The following is a 21,164-nucleotide window of genomic DNA, read 5'->3' on the forward strand; positions in this document are numbered from 1 at the left end:
CACTGCATACAAATTTAGTTCAAGTCATCGATCATTGATCATCAGCATCTCAAAATTGTATAGCCTTTCGCCATGAGGCAACTATCCTAGATGAACAACATGGAAATCCCTGTGGAAGGCGAACTCAAAACTGTTGGGGGCTTACGGAGTACAGTTCACAGCCTTCCTTGAAGCACCGGAGATACGCCGTTATCCATCGATTCCATATGGGTTATGGGGGTTCTAGAGTGCTCGAAACCAGATACGAGCCGCCTGCCCAACATGAAATACAAGTCACCGGGTCACCACGGTCCATCATTGTGGGCCGCAGTCCGCAGTCCGCAGCCACATCCACATCCACCATCCTGATCCATGACGAGACCTGTGCATTAGTAGCACTGCGAGTTACGCTGCACGGATGAACTAGCTACTCCTAACCACTCGAACAGCTGCAGTTTCGTTTGTAGCCTAGCGGTAGTTACCTCATTAGTTTCCCCCGCTGCAGATGTGTATTCGGAGAACAGTGCCGACATTGTGATGGCCAGAGCATACATTTGCCTCTGGGAAACTGCCCTTGGCTCTTCCACCGTGATACTGTGCTTTTTTTTGTTTTCCCATGCTTTCTTTCCTTCCTTTTCTTTCCTTTGGCTGACGCGAACCAGGACTTCCAAGGGATGATAAAGGAGCAGCTCCTGAAGGCTTGTTCTTGAAACCCGCCATTTTTGTGGATAAAGGAGCCTTGAACAGATAGATCCTTGCCAGGAACGGAGATCTGAGCACTTTTCCTTGCCGTATCTGTTCGACATTCTTACTCATCTATATCCCTCTTGCTTTAACTCTCGGAAATATCTGTTAGAGCTGACTCCTGCATACGCATTGTCCTCATGCACAACCCATATCCCTCCTTCGTCTTTACTAGATAATAATCTTTCGTTTTATATCCCTTGTCCTCCAATACGAGATGCATGGATCTCGAGGTTGCGCTAAATTTCCCGTTCCGACATAGCGAATAACAGTTACTTAAGATATGGTTGATTGCGATTCAAAAGGGCATTTTCAGGTTTAATCAAAGATGCGGCAAGGTCACTTACATTGACATTTCAGTCATCTAAAAGATGAAGCCCCCGTGCACCTCTCCAAAACGATTTGTTCCACAACTTCAAACGAGTTGCAGCGGCCAGATTTCTCAGATCCCGCCCGCAAACCCCTTGGATCTTTAAATCTTATTAACAGATCCCTTTCAAGTCTTAAGATGAATGTTGATGTTGTCGGTGAACGGCTATGTTTGTCATAGAGGGAGTTGAGCCAATGTCTGAGAAATCCACGAGCAATCCCCATTCACTCTGATCTCTTACAACGTCCATACGTCGTATGTACAAGATTCTCTGTTAACTGTTCACCACAATTTGCTAGAAACGTAGGTTTACTGCATGTGTCGTGTCCTTCGGGCCATCTTCTGAGGCAAATACGAAACAGTGACATACTCCGGAAACAAACTAGAAACGCTCTGTATTTCTGCTGTGTACACTGGTCTGATCCATGGATATTTGAAATATTCGAAGGAAATGCTAGAAAAACAGTTATAGCTCTAATGAACATCAATCCCAGTGTCATCCGGGTTTAAACGTTTCTTCAAAACACATACATATCGTCAATATATTCCGCGTTTCTGATACCAGCGTAGCCTGCGGGCCAATTCAGAACCCATGTTTCCGTTTTCCATAGGAAGGCGAAATTTTTGTATCTTTTGACGGCCGACCCCACTCTAGAAACTGAAATACTAGTTAACCTGGAGCCATGTTTTACATAACCATTTGACACGCGAGATTTGACTCGCAAAGATTAACATCTGGTCCAGCAAATCCCAAGTCCATAGACAAAAGTTCATTTTCGGATACTCCCAAGTTGGCAATCCCAAACATTCATAGAATTTGTTGGAATGATGAAACAATAAATAAATAAATAATGCCCGTCGTATCACCCACTGTACGGGTTTGTTCTGTCGAACTGCGAGGCGAATGGCGGAGCTACTGGGGTTTAAGTTGCCCTCACTGCTCGTGCTCACTGCCCCTCAGCCCCATATATCTTTTCTACTCGTACCGTGGAGTCATTGGAATGGATCCCGCCGAATGGATCACAACCCCTTTTTAAATCTATTAAGCTCAGTTGGGTCGCTCGAATGTCAAGTATTAATGGGTAACATCTCGATTTTGCTCCCATTTAACCGTTTTTTTTTTCTTTTCTTTTTCTTCTTTTTGTTTCTTACAGGCCAGACCAACCATCCCGACATTCTGCTTCGCACGCTCTAGAATTCTCGATGGTGCAATAAGTTTCTTTTTTTGCCCTTTTGCCAATTAAACTCCGTCCGTCTCAGGCTGGTTTTGATTCGGCGTCAACAAAGCGCTCATGCTAATTTTTCTAACTTTGTTTTTGCACGAACTCAAATGCCCATAGCATTAACTACCAGGAGACCCACACAATAAGAGAGGAACTCAAGATGTCGAAGGTTGATCAAGCTGATTAGTACGGAGTAGCCCGTCCAGCAGTACAGCGCAAAGGGTTAAATAACAAAATTCCCTGACCTAAACGAAAAGACAATACCTCACCTACCCAGGCTAGAACCGCTAAGCAGCGACCCGCAGGTGATGGCGGTGATAGATCATCAGAGCGTGCTTGAATTGGTTTTGAGTGCTCCGCAACTGTGCCAACTTGTTTTTATTGCTAGCAGTTCAGGTTTAATCTTCTTCTTCCTGAAAAGTGTCTCATCAGATTTAATGATTAACGGCAAATCTCTAACATTCCCTTCAACTAATATAATGAGAGAGGTGTTGAATATCCCAGCAGCCGTGACAATCGCCAGCTCATCGCGAACTAGACGACGGGGTCGTGGTTTTCCTCGTTCCCCTAACATCCCCCAGACCGGCCGATGTTGCGGCCAAGGATCTGCGGGAAGAGAGTGAACAGGCATTCTCCATGAAACATGCACGAGAGCGGTCCGTCTCACCCGGGCTAATACCCATTTGGCCATTTCGTCGAACATCTCTGTGGATGCAAGTTTATTGGGCATGACTACGGAGGTAGTGACGGGTGATCCATGAGGCCGACGGGTTGAATTAGTGGTTTTGAAACTGCACCCATAACGTTAAGCTCTCTCTCATTTTTGAATTCAGCGAGTCCAAGGGCTTAGGTTGCGACGTTCGAATTTTTAAATTTTTAAAAAGTCAAAACGAACAGACAGGAAAAGAAAAAGCAGAGAAACACGATGGCTGCCTTTTCCAGGGTTGATTTTATCATTATCTTCGGTTGATTATAACAGGCGATAGTACTCTCCGGTTAGTTTTCCTTTCCTTTGCTCTTCTTCTTCTTCTTCTTCTTCCGTTTCTCTTTTCTTTTATCATTTTCTTGTTCTTCGAGCTGCATTTGGTTGGATCAACAAAGTCCGAAACAGGGCATCGGACGATTGACCAACGGGACCCCTCAACCAACAACTGGCTCCCGCACAGCCCGTTAACAATGTATGTAAATATACATATATATATGTAGAGTTTAAATAACACAGCATTTGACAGCCTTCTCTGGACCGCCATGTGGTTGGTTTATTCCCACTCTTTCAGAGCATATTATTCCTATTTTTCGCTTCGGCATTGTTTCCAATGGTTGATATCCGCACTACTCCGTACTAAACAATCCGTAGGGCTCCTTTCTGCTCTGTTTTTTGTGGCGATGGATGCAAATGTGTTGCTGGATGTCTGTATCGTATCCATGGATTATTGGCTGGAGAATCTGTGTATCAAGCGAAACGTGTGACAGTGTCAATTTGGTGTTTCTGGGCGATAGAGATCTAGACTGGTCTCTTATAGAGTTATTGACGCCGCGATCGAGACATTACACACACACACACACCCTACACACGCAATAAACATTCAGTATATATTACAAAGAACGGTGTTTTATTGGCCCATTGAGGGTTATTATTATATTATTATTATTATTTAATATTTTTAAACTTAATAATAATACTTAAAATAGTGATAAACTAAAACTTTTATAAATAAAATAAAAAAATATTAATATTATTAATTTTTGAAATTTAATATAATAGTAAATTTTATAATAATATAAATATAATATTAAATATTTAATAAATATATATTATAATATATAATAAGTTATAATTAATTAAATATAAAAATTTATTAATTAAAATTAATTTTATATAATTTTATATAATTTAATTATTAAAAAAATATTAAAATATTATATTATTATTATTATTATTATTATTATTATTATTATTATTATTATATTTATAATTAATAAATTAAATTTTATATATTAATATTAATATTTAAAAATTTAAAATATAATAAACTTTTAATTACTTTTTATAATTTCATATAAATTAATAAATATTTTATTAAAAAAATATTATTAAATATATTTTATATTTAAATATTATAATTATATTTTATATTTTTTAATAATTTTATTTTTTGTATTTAAAAATATTAAATTAAATTAAAAAATATATATTATTATAAATATAAAATAAAAAATTATATTATATTAAAAAATTAAAGAATAATTTAATTATAATTGTAAAAATATATATTAATTGAATAAAATAAAATGCAATTATCATATTCTCACTGATAATACTGCTTATATAATAAGGTTAGTTGCTGGTTACTTTGTCAGGTCTCAGGTCTTTGCTTTCTAGCAGGGGGACTCTGGACAGGTTCTACTAATTATTATTATTTTATTTGATCGGGCTGCCCCGGGAGAATTTCCCAGTTGTGGATGCAAGGGTTGTGACTCGTGGGTCTGTGATGGCTGCTAAATGGTGTCCGCGTGTGCAGAAATAGCATCGCTCTCCAAGACTTCCTGAGGAAACAGTCAGTGTCAGAAAAGCAGACTTGGTGATGTTATTCTTAGCTACAAATACCAACAACTTACATACAATACCTAAATACGTAGTAACACCCACCTCGTACATTATTACCCTGATATCACGAGAACTTCCAAAGACCGTTCCGTCCCTTTCTGCCCGCCCTATGTACTCCCTAAATTTCTGCCTCCTGTATTATCTGTAATTACATACATACTGTACCGTTCCGTTCCGTACCGTACCGAGCCCAGCCATATCCGTCCCGTTGATCTCCACTGCACTTGCCGCATTCTGTCTTCTCCATATTATTATCATTCATCCCCAGGTACATCTTCATCTCCATCTTCATTCCAACCTCAAACTTCAACTTCTTTTTCATTTTCTTCACTTTTCTCTCTCCGTTTCATTTTTGTATTCTTTCGGATTCACATTCTAGCTTTCGATTGTTCTATCTTAAACACCACCAACCCTCTCTATGCGCCATATTCCTAACCCTCATTTATAGCTTGCTCTTGAATTCTACCCTTGCTTCTCTAGCTCTTCCGCATCACTGCTCCAGGATCCATCCATCCAAGCTACGATTTCTCTTCAATTTCTCAGGCAGACTGGGTAGCTCCCCATCCTGCCAGCCTCTTTCGTGCACTTAGACCCTTTGGTGGATCTAGTCTCTTTGCTCGCGTTGCACAACTTTCATTTCCGGCTCTTTGGCGATACACCTGGAGTTTTAGGCCATATTATATATATCCATTCAGCACAGCAGGTGCGCATCCAACAGCCGCCCTTCTTTTATCGATTTGGGTGTTCGACGCCAAGGCTGTTTCGACTTTTCAAACCACTTTTTGAACGGATCCCCGTGAAGGCCAAATTTCGCTGCGTTTACATCTAATTAACCATTCTCTTGTGAATGCACACCAACCGCGGGAATGAGCCAGGCTTGTCAGCGGATCACCACGTAGTCATGGAGTCTCCGGAAAAGGACCTTAGGAACGGTGCTTCTCGATTATTTCCTTTTGATGAGTTATGTTGCCCCGACCACTCCGACAATTCGTTATCAACGGAAATACCGGACTCTATTGCAGTGCAGCGATGGTTCTCGCCAGATGCCCATCCACGGAAGACCAGCCAGAGTGATAGAACACACATTCCACCCTACACATCCCGACCAATCTCCAGGGCTTCGAAACGTAGCTCATCGTGCGAGTCCTTGCAATCTGAATCATCGTCCATGATGAGATTACTATCGCGGCAAAATCCCAATCTGCAGCTACCACCGTTCGAATCCCTAGGCATTACAGCTTCTTCCCAAGCATCCGTTTCAGTAGCTTCGACCCTGAATTCTGGACGTCCTCCGCTTGCCGTATGTGATTTCTCTTCTTCCATTGCTACTTGTCCTCCTCTGTTCTCCAACGCGTCGCCTGAAAACCCGTTATCTCACCGATTCGATCCAACACTCGCTTTCCCTCCCACACCCCCAGCAGAAATTGGTGCTGTCAAGTGGAATTCAGACTCGGATAGTGCTATCTGTGATATAAAATCGAGTACTCAGTATATACCATCGCAATTCGACAATTTCACCAGCATGTACTCTCCTTCGCCAAATGGGAATGACCCTCAAGCTCCAGAGTCGACTGCACAGAGTGTGGGATCGAATGGGAGTGTTCAACCGCCCATGGAGAATCACTTACTCGCCAACGACGATCCGAAATCATGGCTTAAACATGGAATTAACCTCGTTGGTATGTTCACTCGGACCTACCTCCCCTACCTTTTCTTTTTCGAACTGTGCAGTTCTATACTAGATATCGAATATTTGATACTGATGTTGAAACAAGTGTCTGCCCTCCACATTTCAAAAACTCCTGGCCAAGCCGTACAAATGGTTTCGCAAACTCTTCCATGTCCACCTACCGATCAATCTATAAACTCCTCTCCTGGTTCCGCCTTTGGCTCCATTGTTGAAGAAATCCAGTATAGGCTCCAACCAGAACAGTCTCCGTATATCAACATAATCCATGCAATGCCTCCAAAATTCAGCCTAAATAACCTACCAACATCTCCTCCTAGTACTCCAAACCGGTTTTCTCCAGGCGACGACTACTTCAATTTAACAGTATTTTCCAGTGGTGTTCCTGTTTCAGCATATTCATACCATGACTCCGCTTGGGAAAATTTACCTTCAGGGACGATGCGCACACCCACACCAATTGTTCCTCCATATAGTGTCCACATCTCCATAGTGGAACGTTATCTTCCTCCGCCTTCACCGAGAGAATATCGGGATCTTTTCTCAGCCACTGGTCCATCCGTCCTCGTCGATCGCCTCCGTGAACTGTCCCCTCAAGGAGGCAGTCTCGTACTGATATATCCAACTAGGGCAGGCGCTCATACCTTCAAAAACCACTACCTCGGTCCCATCCTTGAACCCCTTCTACGTCAAATGGTGGTCGTCAACGAACTTTCCGCAGATACTGGAAAACTTCTAGGGTGTATGCCCGCCATATCCGAAATGGAGGATTTCGAAACAATGCAAAACAACATTTTGCGGCTATGCCAAAATCTAAGCCAACGAAAGCCTACACTGGATAGTGTGCCAACCTCTTCGAATCGTGGATCATCTTTCAACATGATATACGGAAGAAAGGGAGAGATTCGTATGGATAGCAAGTCGTGGATTGAATGGTACATTCAGCAAGAGACGCCACGGGCAAGGGCGATCTTGAATGGTCACTGGCGGACTGGCTATAAAATTCCATCCAACCACATAACCTCTTCAGGAAACCAGAAGTCGTCGAATAGGGATATGCCGTGCCCGTCTCTTTTACAAATGCTTTTTCAGGGACTTCGGAGTAGGTCTACTGCCAATGGTACGGATCTTGGGCCAAGTTTGGAAGTTGGCGTATTTGTTATTCGCAGATCGCAATAAGGCGTTAAATGGGGGTGGGTTATATTTAAATGACGGAAGATATGGCAACATGTTGGGTTAATGGACCATGTAAGACGAGGAGGGGGGCGAAGAACATGCTGGAAATATGCAATAGAAGAAAGGGAATATCTGGGCGGAAATACAATAGCTGGTTGCAGCGAAAAGTTTCCCCCCTTAAAAAATTTGAGATATTTCTGCTTAGTGTTTGAGCTCTTCTTCCCTGCCCCTCTCTTATTTTTCTTTGAGTCGATATATTCATCTATCTCTATATAACATGTTTGTTCATATTCAGGAGGGGTTTTTTTTTAATAAAAAAAAAAAAAGAATAAACTATTGTATTGTATTTCTTCACATATTTACTTTCTATGTTTTTCTATTTTGTTTGTTGGTAGAAAATAGCCCTTGGCATGTGAAAGGCGAATTTGAATGGTCTGGAATTGTCTTTGGCCCTGATCATATATGCCGATAATGAAATTGTAGAGATAAAGTTTCGGGATGTGGTAGGGTTATGAAATAGTCAAACGGCGGCGGCCGGGCGAGCTCCCTTTGCCTTGCCGAAGAGACCACCGCCACCCAAAAATATCCAACCGAAAAACGCCACAAAAACTAGCGTTTATTTATTCTGCTTGCATAATTCAGCTGGCATGAGCCGTAGTTAGTTAGCGTAGTATGGGGATAAAGACGAATGATCCGTGGCTATAATAAAAAACGGTTGATTGAAATCGAAGAGATTATTAGTAGAGATCAGAGTTCAAAAAAAAAAAAAAAAAAAAAAAAAAAGTATTGAGATTTTCAACTTGTTTGAATTCAATCCTTTAATTTGTTTCTTTTATTTGTATGAAGTAGCACTCCGTTAGAGTTATTGACTTTGAAGTTGTCTTTGATGATCGTGAGCTATTGCACGTATTTATTCTTCATGCAATTGTGGAATTCTGTTCCTCTCTTGTCATTTACCTGTAATCACCATAAGCAATCGCAATTGAAAAACCATCATCCCCGAGTTGAGATGTAAACCATAGATGCAATATAACAATTTAACCTATTTAAAAAATCAAAAGAAATTTACTATGTAGACAAGGCTCTTTAACTGCCGTAAACATCCAACTCGTATATTTTATATAGGGAATAAAGTTGCTGCATAGTCCTTTGGTTCAAAGATAAAGTTTCTCACGTTGAATCACTTCCAGGCCAGAGGAGAGTCTTAACGCAAAATTAACATCAAGCATGTGATAATGTCTATTTAAACAATTAGAAATAAAATAAAAAAAATTAAAAAAAAATGTACCTTAAAGGCGCCTTTATGTATACTCAAAAGAGTGGAAGAAGAAAACCAACGACTTCCATCGATGCTCAAGGAGAAAGAAAAATCCGAACTGCTGCAACATCAGGTAAAAAACCCGGTCCTCACATAGCGCTCCAAGTCAAACCACATCAAAACACACAAAACACGCCTACGCTGTATTACACGGTCATATGTACTTGTCCTGTCAAAGTTTTGAAACCCGTCACGCAGCCAAAGCCCAAATCCAATCACCGAAAAAGGCAAATTTTGCAGCCTCATGTTTCTTTGCGGGGATACAGACGAACCAAATGCACATCCATCTCCGGCGGGAAATCAGGGTGCAGCGAACCAAACCTCTCCGAACTCTCAAGGAAAAACCCGTCAACAATCTTGTCATGATCCTGATCATGCTCATGGGTCGCCTCGACAAGCTCATTGACCAAGCGAGTGTCGATCCATCCCTGAGGCTTGCTCGCTAGTTTCTCGATACGGGCTAGATCGTCCTCGATCTCCTCCGGCATGAGCGGTGGTGGCGGCGGTGCAGACCCGGAACCGTTGGGCCGTGCGTGGTAATTTCCTAGAATGAAATAGGGCAGGTTGGGCCGTGTGGCTGTTTTGTCTGCAAGTTCGCCGAGCAGTGTCAAGCCAGAAGTACCAGCGCCCGTGTTACGTGTCGAACGCGTAGCGTGATAGCCCTGGCTAGCTGTTCGTTCCATTTCGGGCGCGGCGCTTGTGTCTTCTTGTCCACTCCCGTCGCCGGAGCCAGCTAGATCATCGCCGCCGTCAGCATTTTGACCGTTCGTCGCCGGGGTTGAGGCTTGCTGCTTAGCCCTTTTGGAGGCAGCGAGAAAATGGAGAGCGGCGACGTGGGCGCTGTTACTGTGCATTGCCAATTCCTTCTCCGTGAATAGAGAGGATATGTGGTAACTTGCGGCGTTTTGGTGTTGACTCATCCGCACCTTTGTTCGGTCTGCCGGTGTTAACATACCCCCATCTCTCGCGGGAGAATCGAAGTCATCATCGACTATGCCTTTTCGTTTCCTTTTATTGGTTGGCTCAGAGCCAATTCCATTCCCCATGTCATCTACATCAACTCTATGGCGCGTGTGCCTAGTCTTTCTATTAGTTTGAAGCCCTCCAGGGCTTGCGGGATTTGCAATTGAAAATTGATTTGGATGGAGGAGTAGCGCGTTGGTATCTGCAAGGTCTAGTTGTTCCTTCTCCTTCATCAGTCGATTTTTCTTCTGGGAAATTGACATAACCACTCGTTCCCTAATCGTCTCCCCAAGTTTTGTGCATTCCTGGTGTGCAAACTGGATTTTGAAGTCATGTTCTCGTTTAATGCGTGAAAATTGGTCGCGATGGCGATTCTACGGAGAAATGATCAGGTCAAGAGCTGAAGCAAGAATCGGGACGTGCGGGATGGATCAGCTTACCATTAAGGTGGCGAGTTCTAAATCTCGCTCTTCTTTCGTTTGATTCATTTCCTGCACAAAATTTGCATACCATTTTCCCGAAGGGATCGTTTCTGGCACTAGATGGCCCGCTGCAGACAGTTGCTCAACAAGCTTTGAAATAGTTTCTGGCGAGTCGCTCAACGGCTCAGTGTCATATAGTTGGGAGTTGGAAATCAGGGTCATCTCGGTTTGAAGATCGTGAACTTGTTTGCGAAAATGGTAGTCACGTTCATTGCTGAATGTTTCTGTGAGATCTTGCACCCGATCCTGGAGAGCACTTCGCCTTTTATCACGCTTGGAAACAGGCTGAGGGTTAGCCGGGGGAGACCTAGAACGATTTCGAGCGTTGGAAGTCATTCTGTGAGACTGGGCTCCACCCAAGCCATGGGATGGACCTGCAGTCATATTTGGCGAAACAGGCGGTGGAGAGTACGCCATTGGTGTGCTAGTGCTCAAACGCAAGGCTATGTGGTTGGTATGATGGGCGAAGTAATGAGATGACGAGGTTCATCAACGATGCAATCAAGAAGAGGATCCCGAAACTCAACGCCTGTACGCGAAAAGAAATTCCCACAGCACAAGTCAACTAATTGAATAATGTTCAACCTAAAACAGAAGGCACGCAATAGCAGGAATAAATTCGATCGAATGATTCAAACGCAGGAGACCAAATTCAGCACAAAATTATGATGTTATTGTTCCACGGCCGCTTCACCTGTCGATTGTGGCTGGCGAAATGATGCGATGGATGGTTGGATCCAAATGCAACGGTTCTTTGTCCGAGGTTAAACAATCCGGGCGATAAATAATCTATGAATATAAGAGGGTTAGAAAATAAGGACTAGTCATGAGAGGTAATGAAAGTTATAGAAAAGGGATTTGAGAGTGCAACAGCCGCATGCAGTAGCTTTGCCGATTAAGTTGAGTATAGTTAAAGTTCAGACAAACAAGACAAACATACCTGTGTGGTTTGACACGCCTTTTGAGCTGGCAGCTTCGTTGCTTAGCACAGAGAGAGAGAGAGGAGTAAGAACAGTCTGACACCGATAAGAACTGAAAGTGGTGGTATGAGTCTGGGGTAGGTGAGAGAGGTTTATGGGTATCAGCTCGAGATAAGGCTGAATCTGCAATTCTTGTGGGAGCAGATGACGCTGCGCTGTTGTCGGTTCAGGGTCTGTTCTGTTGCTACACCAAAGGTAGCTCGGGTGGCCGCTAACGGTTCTTCAAGGATATGAATATAGGTAGTGGGGCATTTGGTTATCTGATGACGGATATTGAAAGGATATTTTTATGTTGTTAAAGTGGTGAAGCAGGAGGAAGAAGACTGCGAATGCCAGAACACAATGCACGCCTACGGTTCTCTCTGGCCCCAAAATGTTCGTGACAATGGGCGTTGCCGTCGCGGTTGGATAGAAGTGTTAACAGGAATGCTCTTATGCAATGAATGATAGAATTATGAATGGAGAGGCCTGTATATATTATATCGGGGATGGTGAAGTGGTACAGAAGACGATATCGTGTTGTTGAAATGAGGCAGATGGTTGAGTGGAACCTCGTGAATGAATATATCACGTGATATAATCTAGTTCCGAAAATCCGGTCTTTCATAAAAGTATTCACATTGCAACGAAGATAATGGCCGTCTTTCAGTCTTTGATCCCAGGCTGCCGGATTATGAGCCACGCTACAATAAGCCCGCTCAATTGAACATGTCCTTCTACGAACCCCCAAGTGATGGTACAATTTTGTCGAGAATCCTGCTCTAGTCGTCCCGAAAACCAAGTATGGCAATGCTGGACACAAAGTCCCGTTAAAGACATTTTCGAAATTGTGAATCCCAGGTCACCCTTGATCACGACGCTTTCCAAGTCTTTCAAATCATCTCGTCTGCAGCGGAGCCTTCTTTTTCAGACGAAGAGAATGTGAAATCGGTCTACTACCCAGAAGTGGAGAAGCTGATTCTTGAAAAAGTCCCTGGCGCACATCGTGTTTTCATCTTTGATCACACAATTCGCCGCACCAACCCAGGCGCTGAACGTGCACCTGTCTTCAGAGCGCATATAGACCAGACTCCTGCCGTAGCTGTGGAACGGGTTGGACACTACCTCCCAGAGGAAGCGGAGCAGTCGCTCAGCGCTCATTATCGAATTACCAACGTATGGCGAGCATTAAATGAGCTAGTTCAAGTCACTCCTCTCACCTTTGCAGCGGCAACTTCAGTGCGCGACGAGGATATAGTAGGCATTGAACATCGGTAACCCAACTGGACGGGAGAAACCTCTGGTTTCAAGCATAAGGAGAGCCAGCAATAGTATTACTGGTCAGGCATGGCAAATGACGAGAGGCTGTTGCTGAAGTGCTCGGATTCAAAGGATGTTAAGGGAAAGAGGGTTCCACATACGGCATTTGTTGACCCCAGAACACCTCCCGGTGCACCCGGGAGAGAAAGAATTGAAGTAAGAACCTTGGGTGTTCGGGTGAATGAGACGTGCTATCATGCATTAAACGGTGCAATTGCCCTGCGAATTTTACATGAAAACTCGACGTGATGATTGGAATGAAATGCGTTCAAGTCTGTGATTCTGAATATTGTATTTATTTAGTGTTTCAGCCCTTGACTGTTAACGCAAGGATGTTGTTTATGTATAATAGTTCCACATATGTAAATGTTCCTATTAATGTTAAGATATTGCAGCAGGGGCTTCATTTGCTTTCTCGTCAGCCTCTCAGCATGACTTACTCTTTAAGGCAATCAATCTCCTATGGTTAAAGTAGTGGTCATGATTAATTTATGGTTTACAAAAGTTGTCCTAATAAACCCTATTAAAGGTGTACAGATATTACTCTCACAAAATTTCATTCTATTTCCTCGATGGTTGGACTAAAATTATCTCGAGTAAGGGTCAGGGGTCTCTCCAATCATACTTAGACAGTTAAGTCTGTTTCTGCCCAGTTTCCCAACATTCCGATGGCACTCAACTGCCTAATATCAACGCTTTTCCTGGTAAGTCGTCATGATATCACTCTCCTTTCCGCAGCCAACTCCAGTTATTGTGATTAAAATGATGTCATTGCTATGTTTAATTTCAATATATCCCCTTTCAGAGAGAGGTTGACATGCTAAATGCAGGAGAATATGGGAGACTCTTATTTCTTCTTTCTGTCGACTATCCGAAGACCGTGTAGCAGAACCGCAATAACTAATTGGCACACTTTTACTCTAACCATGCTAACACTGGCCCGTTTTGGATGATTGAATGGCTTTCCATGCTCTAGCTAGTCATAGAGAAATTGGTGGGAGCAACTATCCAAGCCGCCTTGCAGGTGAAATAAATGTTTTTATGCCGGAGAGCCCCAAGTAGTTACTCCTTACGTATGCTTGTTCTCGCTTCATTCATAAATGCGCTTGTTTTATGCCATAGAGCTTGATTTATATATTGACTTACTTGTGCTGTTTAACCCCAGTCGATGTCAGTTGGAGTACCTACAGAAAAGTTCAGAATGAAAGTTCAATTCTAATTACGACCTTGTTATGCCATTCTAATTTTCTTTATCAATAGAAGCCAGATGTAGATGACAGAGAGGGTAAATGAACTGAAATTCAAACCATGGATACTGTCTAAAAGAAAAGAAACAATGTATGAACCAAACACGCTGATATGTTTTACGAATATATAAAGGAAACGAGTTTAACAAAAGTAAAAGTCCGCAGCATATGCAACCAAGTCAATCGTGTATATGACAAAGAAAAAATTTCAAGAATAAAGTCAAAAAGAGAGGGGGGGAGGATATAAATTTGAACTTAAGCGAACTGAAATCCCGCTACTGCAAGAGACCCATAACAACGGTAATGCCTGATACCATCCACAAGGTAAATGGAACCGATAGTGAGAAACCGGCTCCTGTAAAGGGATCGATATATTGGCTAGACGTGGGCGTAACTGGCACAGTGGTGAAGCCCGAGGCCTGGTCCGTGGCATATGTGGGTGGGTTCTCTTCCGGGGTCTTAACGGGAAGAGCCGTTGCTACCGGAACAAGCCCGACATCGACAGCATAGGTTGGGCCAGCAACAGTTTCGGTAATGAACTGTACATGGGGCACAGTGACCATTGAGCTGACAGTGGTAGGTCCTGTGCCAGACACGGATATCACTTGAGAGACAGCGAATGTGGTATATGCAGGTGCAGGTGCAGGTTCAGTGGTTAAGGGATACGAGTCATCGGTTGGAGCAGCGGTAGATGGCGGAGGCGGCTGCGGGGTAAGGTCAATTGTCGATGGGATCGCTGTGACAATGCCAGGATTTTCGGGGACATATGCAGCACAGATACCAGTGAAATAGGAGAGAGCAGTTTGGATTTCGGCCTTAGACGTACCCCAAGACTGGATACATTCAATCACTAATGATGTGAAGTCGGGGGAAGGGCAGAAGCAACTGGTTTCACTGTTCGAAGAACATTTAGGAACCTTATAGAGCCAGGTGTTTAGACACCGCGGCACTATATTTGGACATGGCGCTTCAGTTCGAACAACGGTAGGTATCCCGGAAGGCGAAGGGATAGGTGAATTGGTAACAGGCAGAGCCGACGATGGATATGGGCCAGTGATGGGGGTTGCAGGAGGGGAAGGTGTTACATAGTAAGTATCAGGCAAGCCGGGGGAGGTAGGAATAGCGCATCCTGGGCATACAGTGCCGGTGGTCGTTACTGTAATGGTAGAAAGCGTTGAAGTAGTAATTATTATTTCAGAGGTACCCGAGATGATAGTGTTTATAACTGGGTAGTTAGTGACAGTGATATTTGTACTATAGGTTTTCATTAGCCTGTGTCCTTTAATTCCACTTTTCGCGGGGATGCAAAATACATCCCACGGAGAGGTTAGACTTACATATTAGTTACAGAAACGCCTGGTAGAGAGGTTTTGGAGACGGGTAGAATACTTAAATTAGCTGTCCTTGTAGATTGGCCAACGGGATATGAAGGGTCAGGGATCGAACCCGGGGGGGTAGAAGGGGTAGGAATTTGGATGTTAATTGGGTAAGTAGTACCAGAGACAGAAGCAGAGGGAGTAGAAGGAGTTGGAATTGGAATGTCAACGGGGTAAGTAGTATCTGAAACTGGAGAGACAGAGATTGAGGAACTTGTATTTGATGGCGTTGGGTATCCGGGGTTTGGATTTGTAGCAATTGGACCAGGCGATGTTTGCGTGATAGTCACTGGGCAAATTGTAGTTGAGATAGCGACAGTGGAAGTGACAATTTTGGTGGAACCAGCAGGACATGAAGGAACCTCCGGAGGACAGTGGGTAATAGTAACTTTGGTTGTTGCATACACCGTTGAAGTTGAGTAGGATATAATATCGGTCGGGGAAGTTGTCCCATTTGAAGGAGTCGTCTCCGAAGGCGTAATTTGTGGCGGGGGGGTTCCCGAAGTTATGTTCACCGGGTAGGGCGTTTCCAAAGGGTATTCTGAAGGCACCTCTGATAGGGTCTCTGAGGGGATTTCCGAAATAGTTTCTGGAGATTGTGTCCCATTCGGCAATGGTACTGGTCTTGAATACGACTTAGGTGACGGAGTAACCCAGGGTAAAGATAGGGAAAAGGATGGGACTTTAGTCACAGGGCCAGGGCTGGGGCTGGGGCTTGTTGGATAGGTAGGATAATCGTCCTTGGGTGGCTCAAAAGCCTTGTTGAGCGGGGTTTTTGAAACCTCACAGTCAAAATCTATTTTGTGGATTGCAAATCCACAACCATCCAGGTTACTGTATTCTGGGAGACTGAACTTCACACTGACTGCTCCTCCACACTGTGTATTCTGAACTTCAGAGCCGCCCTTGGAACAGGGAGTGGTGTGTTTGCAGGTGGAGCCATCCGGCATTGTGTATAAAAAGCCGACATCCGTGTCCTGGTCGGTTGTGATCTGGAAAGCGCTGATGGAGAAACCGATGGATTTCCCGTACGAGATGTTTGGTCCATCGCTAGAGGAACCCCTGAGCAGTTTGCCTCGAATGCATTTGTTCTGGAATCAATGTTAAAATCATGTTCAAATCTGGCATCACTGGTAAGTAGCAGCGGCTATGGTACCTGGAAATTTGACTCAACAGGCTTCTGATCACTGCAGGTAAATCCTGAGAAATCAAAATCACCAAATGAAGTGAAAGGTCCGACCGAAAGGTTTTCCCAGTCAAACCCAGTCTTCTGGACATCGGAGCACTTGTTGTCACAGTTCGAAGGACTGGGGAAGAATTTGTTCGTGTCCCAAGAATACTATACAAAGTGGTTAGTTAACGATAGATAGATGAAGGGAATTAGCAACCAATGTGGACATACTGTAGCACCTGTTTGCTGAACTGCTACGGCAAAAATCGCAACTGCACCCAGTGTAGCTCTCATAGAAGAAGGGGTCATGCTTGCAGGACCCAAATGATAAAATTAGATAGAGGAGTGAGTGTGAATAGAAACTGGATATATATCGCGTGCCAGCAGCGATATGTCAAAACGAAACTACCGGGCCAGCGAGTGTGGGTATGATAAAAATTTAGAATGTCAACAGATGCGGGTACAAGTGAACTTAGGAACAAAACAAACAAGGAATAGGAAACCAATTTTGAAAGAAGGAATGGGTGTGGTAGAACAGAAGCAAGGAAGAGTTGAATGGCAGTAAAGCCTCCAATATATATGCGCTCATTCTACAATTCTGCAAATGGTACTGCTGTCTCGGCGTCAACAGATGGACCAGTCGCCGGGGAGGCTCATGTTCGAAACAACTCTAAGAGAACCTGGAAGCTCTCTTCACCAAGCGTTTAGCTCTGGAACAAACCACACGGTCTGCAATTGAAATTGTTCACATCTTCTCGATTTTCAGTTCTGCAATGGGTCAGGTACGCTCCCCGGACCCTTTTCTCCGGGCGGGAATTTTCCATTCTTCAAAAGTTTGGATATAAAGGATGAAACTAAAATCAAACCGCCCACCAATAAAATATCGCATTAGCCTGAAGAGAATGTCTCCAAATTGGTCAGTATTGGAATAAATTCTCTCTTGTTTGGGTTGGAGTAGCAGATCGTGTCCCCAAGATAGAAACGCCGATGTTGGACTGGTCAGTTGAAGCTGCAGGAGTTGAAAGGATCGGGAAGTTGAACCAGATGGAGCCAGATCAAGCTTCGGCCGGTGCTAGCGCCAGCTTTCCATAGCTGTATCTTCTTTGTGTTTGGGTGGAAAGGCCCAAAGGCCCCACAGATCAGGGCTTTTTTCTTTTCTTTTCATGTTGCATGGGTCATGAAGAAGGAGTGCAGGCCACTGGCGCCGTAGACAGTTCTGGCTGCTTGATCTTTCAAACACACCAGAGAACTTTAACTGCCTGCAGGAACCCGGAGGACGCTTAGCCTTTGAGCCGCCAGTTTAACCATCTGCACGCCATCGGGCCATTCATGGAAGTAGGTGGTAATTATTTATTAATAGAATGGTAGCGATCACTCGGGAAAATCTTCGAATTGATCTCCAGATGGCGCCCATCCCACGCCACTTAGAACCGACTATCTGCCAGCAACTGCGGCCTCTTCCAAGGTCGACGTATTTTCTTCCAAGATGTGATTGCTGGAACCCTCGTAGATGTAAAAGCTATATCGCGAATGATACAGAAGAGTTTAGAACCCCTCCGTCATGGATTGAAGAAGATTCCCAGCCAGCGGTTGCTTTGGCACCGGATGATGAAACAGCAGGCGCGCAGGGTCACTCGGTAGTTAGTAAGTTGAATGGTCCACTTAATCGTCTTTGGCGGTGATCTGAATGGATCATTAATGACTGGTTTGAGAGGACTCCATGGCATTGTTTGAGCCACCACCTTGGCGCCTTTGTTAAGTTGAACCAATCAGATTAACCCAGGCTCTACACGAAGGGTCTTTGGGCTGAAACAACTAGTTACACGTTCAGAGTAAGTAAAACATATCCTGTAAACATAAATTTGTTCGTTGTGTTGCCAAAGTCAAATAACCGAATTACATACCTCTTTGAGGTTCGCCCATTTTCAGTTGAGGGAGCCATGTTTGTTCGGGCTAGTTAGTTATACATCGCAGCGCCATTCCGCTGACATTGCTGGTGCCAATAAACATGTGGGAAACCTAAATCCCCCCCAAAAAAAACAAAATCCTGAAAGAAAGCAACGCGAGATCCCCTTCTCTATTCGAGTTAACATTTGTATATATATCCTCCAATAGCAGCAAAGATTTTTTGTGTACTTTACGCAATATAGATATCCAGCGTTTTTGCGTACACGCTGTAGTTAGTTTCACCAATATCTCCCCCAAAATTAAACAACTCATTCCACCATAACTTCTTCGTGTGACTGCCTGAGCTCATAAAATTGGGTTGGAATTCATAGCAGGGTCGATGTAAAATGGATGTTGCAAAATGTAAAAAAATAAAAGGAAAAGGTAAAATAACATAACGTATCGCCAACGGGTTCATGCTTTCATCATCTTCCATGTCTCATCAGGTAAGTCGCATAACCAACAATTCCCATTGCGGCCGTCACGGCCATGGCCCCCGCCAGACCCAAATAGCCCAGCAATTCGATTCCCATGGTTGACCTCGTGCGCTCCGCCTTAGCACCTGTTTCAGTGGTTAGGTCGTAACTAGGCATGTACTTGAAGTCGAATTTGGCTTCTTTACCGAGCCCGATCTTTTCGTCAAGGATAATTTTCCAGAAACTGCGACGCGTTCTCTGGAGGTTGTTATCATTCGTTAGTTTCAATGACGTCTGGGATGTTGATGGGATGCGTAGAAATTTTTCAAAAGGCGCAACCAACTAAGGGAGCTTAAGCCCATGGGTCGCGACATACTGCAATGTGTCTCCTGTCAAAAAATGGGAAAGCCCTGTTAAAATAACTCCAGAGACTAACAACGGCACAGTATCCGATTACCAAGCCATAGTAGTAATATCCGGAGTTCCCAATACCAAGCTGGTCAGAAAGCTCTTTGCCATTTAGCCAGCGCGTAATAGCCTCCAGGAATCCACGGCTTCCCCAGGCGGGAGGGGTGTTCTCTAGACTGGTAATAATATTGCTCGCCAGTATCCTGCTCATCTTCGTCGGCTTGATTTCATATAGAAGAATGGATTCAAGTGCGGCCCGCGCCTTTTGCGGAGTTTCAAAGGGTTCCGCTGGCATACCAAGGTAGTACGCAATCAGGCGCCAGAACGCAATGTAATCAACAACTTCCTGGTCGCGGAGAAAAATGCCTTGACGGGGCAAGCTGAGCCAGATGGGAAGGGTGGAGAAGGACGCGATCGTACCGATGCAGTCGAGGTCGTTGACTGGGATCCCGAGTTTCTCTACTCTATAATATTCCGGTCTTGCTTCGGCAAGTTTGAGGATCCGCTCTCGGACCGCTGCATGGAGCAGTCGAACTCTAATCGCAGAGGCAAAGCCATCCCCCCCTGGCTGGATGTCCTTGAGAGACATGGTTACTTGAAAAACAAATTGGGTCGTTTCGAACATTCTCCGTCGAGCAATCTTTGCTGAAAATCCACCTGTACGCGCGAGAGTCTCAACGATGCGTCCAACGCCCCTATATTATGTGTTTTAAGGTCAGAACCGAATAATATAAAAAAAGGGGTTAAGGTTAGCTAAAGCACGTACATTCCTCCCAGCAAACTTTGGAAACCCAGCTAAGGAGGAAAACTGGAGTATAAGCAACTGCTGCTATTGTGTTAATTTCCTATCCAGGGAATTCACATCAACTTACTGCATTCAGAGCTGGAATTCCATATCGATAAAAGACATCCTGACCCCTCTCTATCTGATCCCAATCCACCCAGCCAGGGGTGGTATTCACTTGATTCCAAAGTGCTGCCAATTTCCCGTCCTTATCTGCATTATCCCTGAGGAGCACATAAAGGTCTCTTTTAGGTTTCTCCATGCCGCCAACGTCTTTCTGGGCAAGTCGCTCGTTGGTACGAGGCAGAGCCTTTTGCGGGGGTGGCGAGATCTCATTTAATCGTTTTAGACATTCATCTCCTAGCCTATCGTAGGTATATTTCATGGGCTCCATCTTTTCGGGTGTCAAATGATCTTCCGTCCACTGAAAGCTGTAGCCCCATGATGTTCTGGTATTTTCATCTGAGCTCCTGAAGAGGTTTGGTAGGACCATGGTTCCAAATCAATCTTGGACTAGAAAGAAAGATCTGCAGTCCAACTGTATATACCTTGGGGAGCAAAACTCAAACAAGAAATCGACGTCAGGAAAAAGAAAGGGGGGATATAAAATATATCGACGTAATATGAAGAAGTTATGTATCTCCTCCTAATGAGAAACTCTAAATACAATCAAATGGAAACAGAACGTCATCAACTGGTATTTGGAGAGCATATGTATGAAGGGGGGGGGACGCAAGTTTGAGGAAAGAAAGTAGACAAATAATTTGCTCTTCACAAACAAGGGCAGCCAGCACCAAAGGGCAGAGGATTCGATATATTCCTCTTCTGCCGCCAACTCCACATCAACGTGGAAGTCCACGGATGCGAAAAGGATGGAGTTTAGTAATGCGGGGGTTAGTAAATAGGCTCCACCCTACACACTGATACTAAGCAAGGGGATGACCATCTCAACTATTGCTTTATGCATGTATGCGTGCATGACTTGA

General features: G+C 43.9%; 8 protein-coding genes across 8 annotated transcripts; 2 read left to right on the forward strand and 6 right to left on the reverse strand.

The window, feature by feature from the left end:
• Positions 1-211: 211 nt before the first annotated feature.
• Positions 212-512, reverse strand: PADG_00796 (uncharacterized protein; the record flags this gene model as incomplete). Its single annotated transcript, XM_010757679.1, has 2 exons — positions 212-361; positions 462-512. 2 exons carry the CDS (start codon positions 510-512, stop codon positions 212-214), a joined length of 201 nt encoding a protein of 66 aa, XP_010755981.1.
• A 2,129-nt stretch (positions 513-2,641) lies between these two features.
• Positions 2,642-3,046, reverse strand: PADG_00797 (uncharacterized protein; the record flags this gene model as incomplete). Its single annotated transcript, XM_010757680.1, has 1 exon — positions 2,642-3,046. One exon carries the CDS (start codon positions 3,044-3,046, stop codon positions 2,642-2,644), a length of 405 nt encoding a protein of 134 aa, XP_010755982.1.
• Positions 3,047-4,815: 1,769 nt separating this feature from the next.
• Positions 4,816-5,246, reverse strand: PADG_00798 (uncharacterized protein; the record flags this gene model as incomplete). Its single annotated transcript, XM_010757681.1, has 3 exons — positions 4,816-4,863; positions 4,940-5,057; positions 5,110-5,246. The coding sequence occupies 3 exons, from the start codon at positions 5,244-5,246 to the stop codon at positions 4,816-4,818; spliced, it is 303 nt and encodes a 100-aa protein (XP_010755983.1).
• Positions 5,247-5,825: 579 nt separating this feature from the next.
• Positions 5,826-7,790, forward strand: PADG_00799 (uncharacterized protein; the record flags this gene model as incomplete). Its single annotated transcript, XM_010758196.1, has 2 exons — positions 5,826-6,603; positions 6,700-7,790. 2 exons carry the CDS (start codon positions 5,826-5,828, stop codon positions 7,788-7,790), a joined length of 1,869 nt encoding a protein of 622 aa, XP_010756498.1.
• Positions 7,791-9,347: 1,557 nt separating this feature from the next.
• On the reverse strand, positions 9,348-10,967 carry PADG_00800 (uncharacterized protein; the record flags this gene model as incomplete). The annotated part of the gene is made up of 2 exons (XM_010757682.1): positions 9,348-10,442; positions 10,509-10,967. 2 exons carry the CDS (start codon positions 10,965-10,967, stop codon positions 9,348-9,350), a joined length of 1,554 nt encoding a protein of 517 aa, XP_010755984.1.
• Positions 10,968-12,263: 1,296 nt separating this feature from the next.
• PADG_00801 (uncharacterized protein) lies at positions 12,264-12,787 on the forward strand (the record flags this gene model as incomplete). The annotated part of the gene is made up of 2 exons (XM_010757683.1): positions 12,264-12,311; positions 12,371-12,787. 2 exons carry the CDS (start codon positions 12,264-12,266, stop codon positions 12,785-12,787), a joined length of 465 nt encoding a protein of 154 aa, XP_010755985.1.
• Positions 12,788-14,351: 1,564 nt separating this feature from the next.
• Positions 14,352-16,932, reverse strand: PADG_00802 (uncharacterized protein; the record flags this gene model as incomplete). The annotated part of the gene is made up of 4 exons (XM_010757684.1): positions 14,352-15,330; positions 15,414-16,543; positions 16,609-16,791; positions 16,855-16,932. The coding sequence occupies 4 exons, from the start codon at positions 16,930-16,932 to the stop codon at positions 14,352-14,354; spliced, it is 2,370 nt and encodes a 789-aa protein (XP_010755986.1).
• Positions 16,933-18,995: 2,063 nt separating this feature from the next.
• PADG_00803 (uncharacterized protein) lies at positions 18,996-20,671 on the reverse strand (the record flags this gene model as incomplete). The annotated part of the gene is made up of 4 exons (XM_010757685.1): positions 18,996-19,244; positions 19,363-20,089; positions 20,161-20,189; positions 20,267-20,671. The coding sequence occupies 4 exons, from the start codon at positions 20,669-20,671 to the stop codon at positions 18,996-18,998; spliced, it is 1,410 nt and encodes a 469-aa protein (XP_010755987.1).
• Positions 20,672-21,164: the final 493 nt, after the last annotated feature.

The sequence above is a fragment of the Paracoccidioides brasiliensis genome (assembly GCF_000150735.1).
Source record: "Paracoccidioides brasiliensis Pb18 unplaced genomic scaffold supercont2.1, whole genome shotgun sequence".
Taxonomy (NCBI): Eukaryota; Fungi; Ascomycota; class Eurotiomycetes; order Onygenales; family Ajellomycetaceae; genus Paracoccidioides; species Paracoccidioides brasiliensis.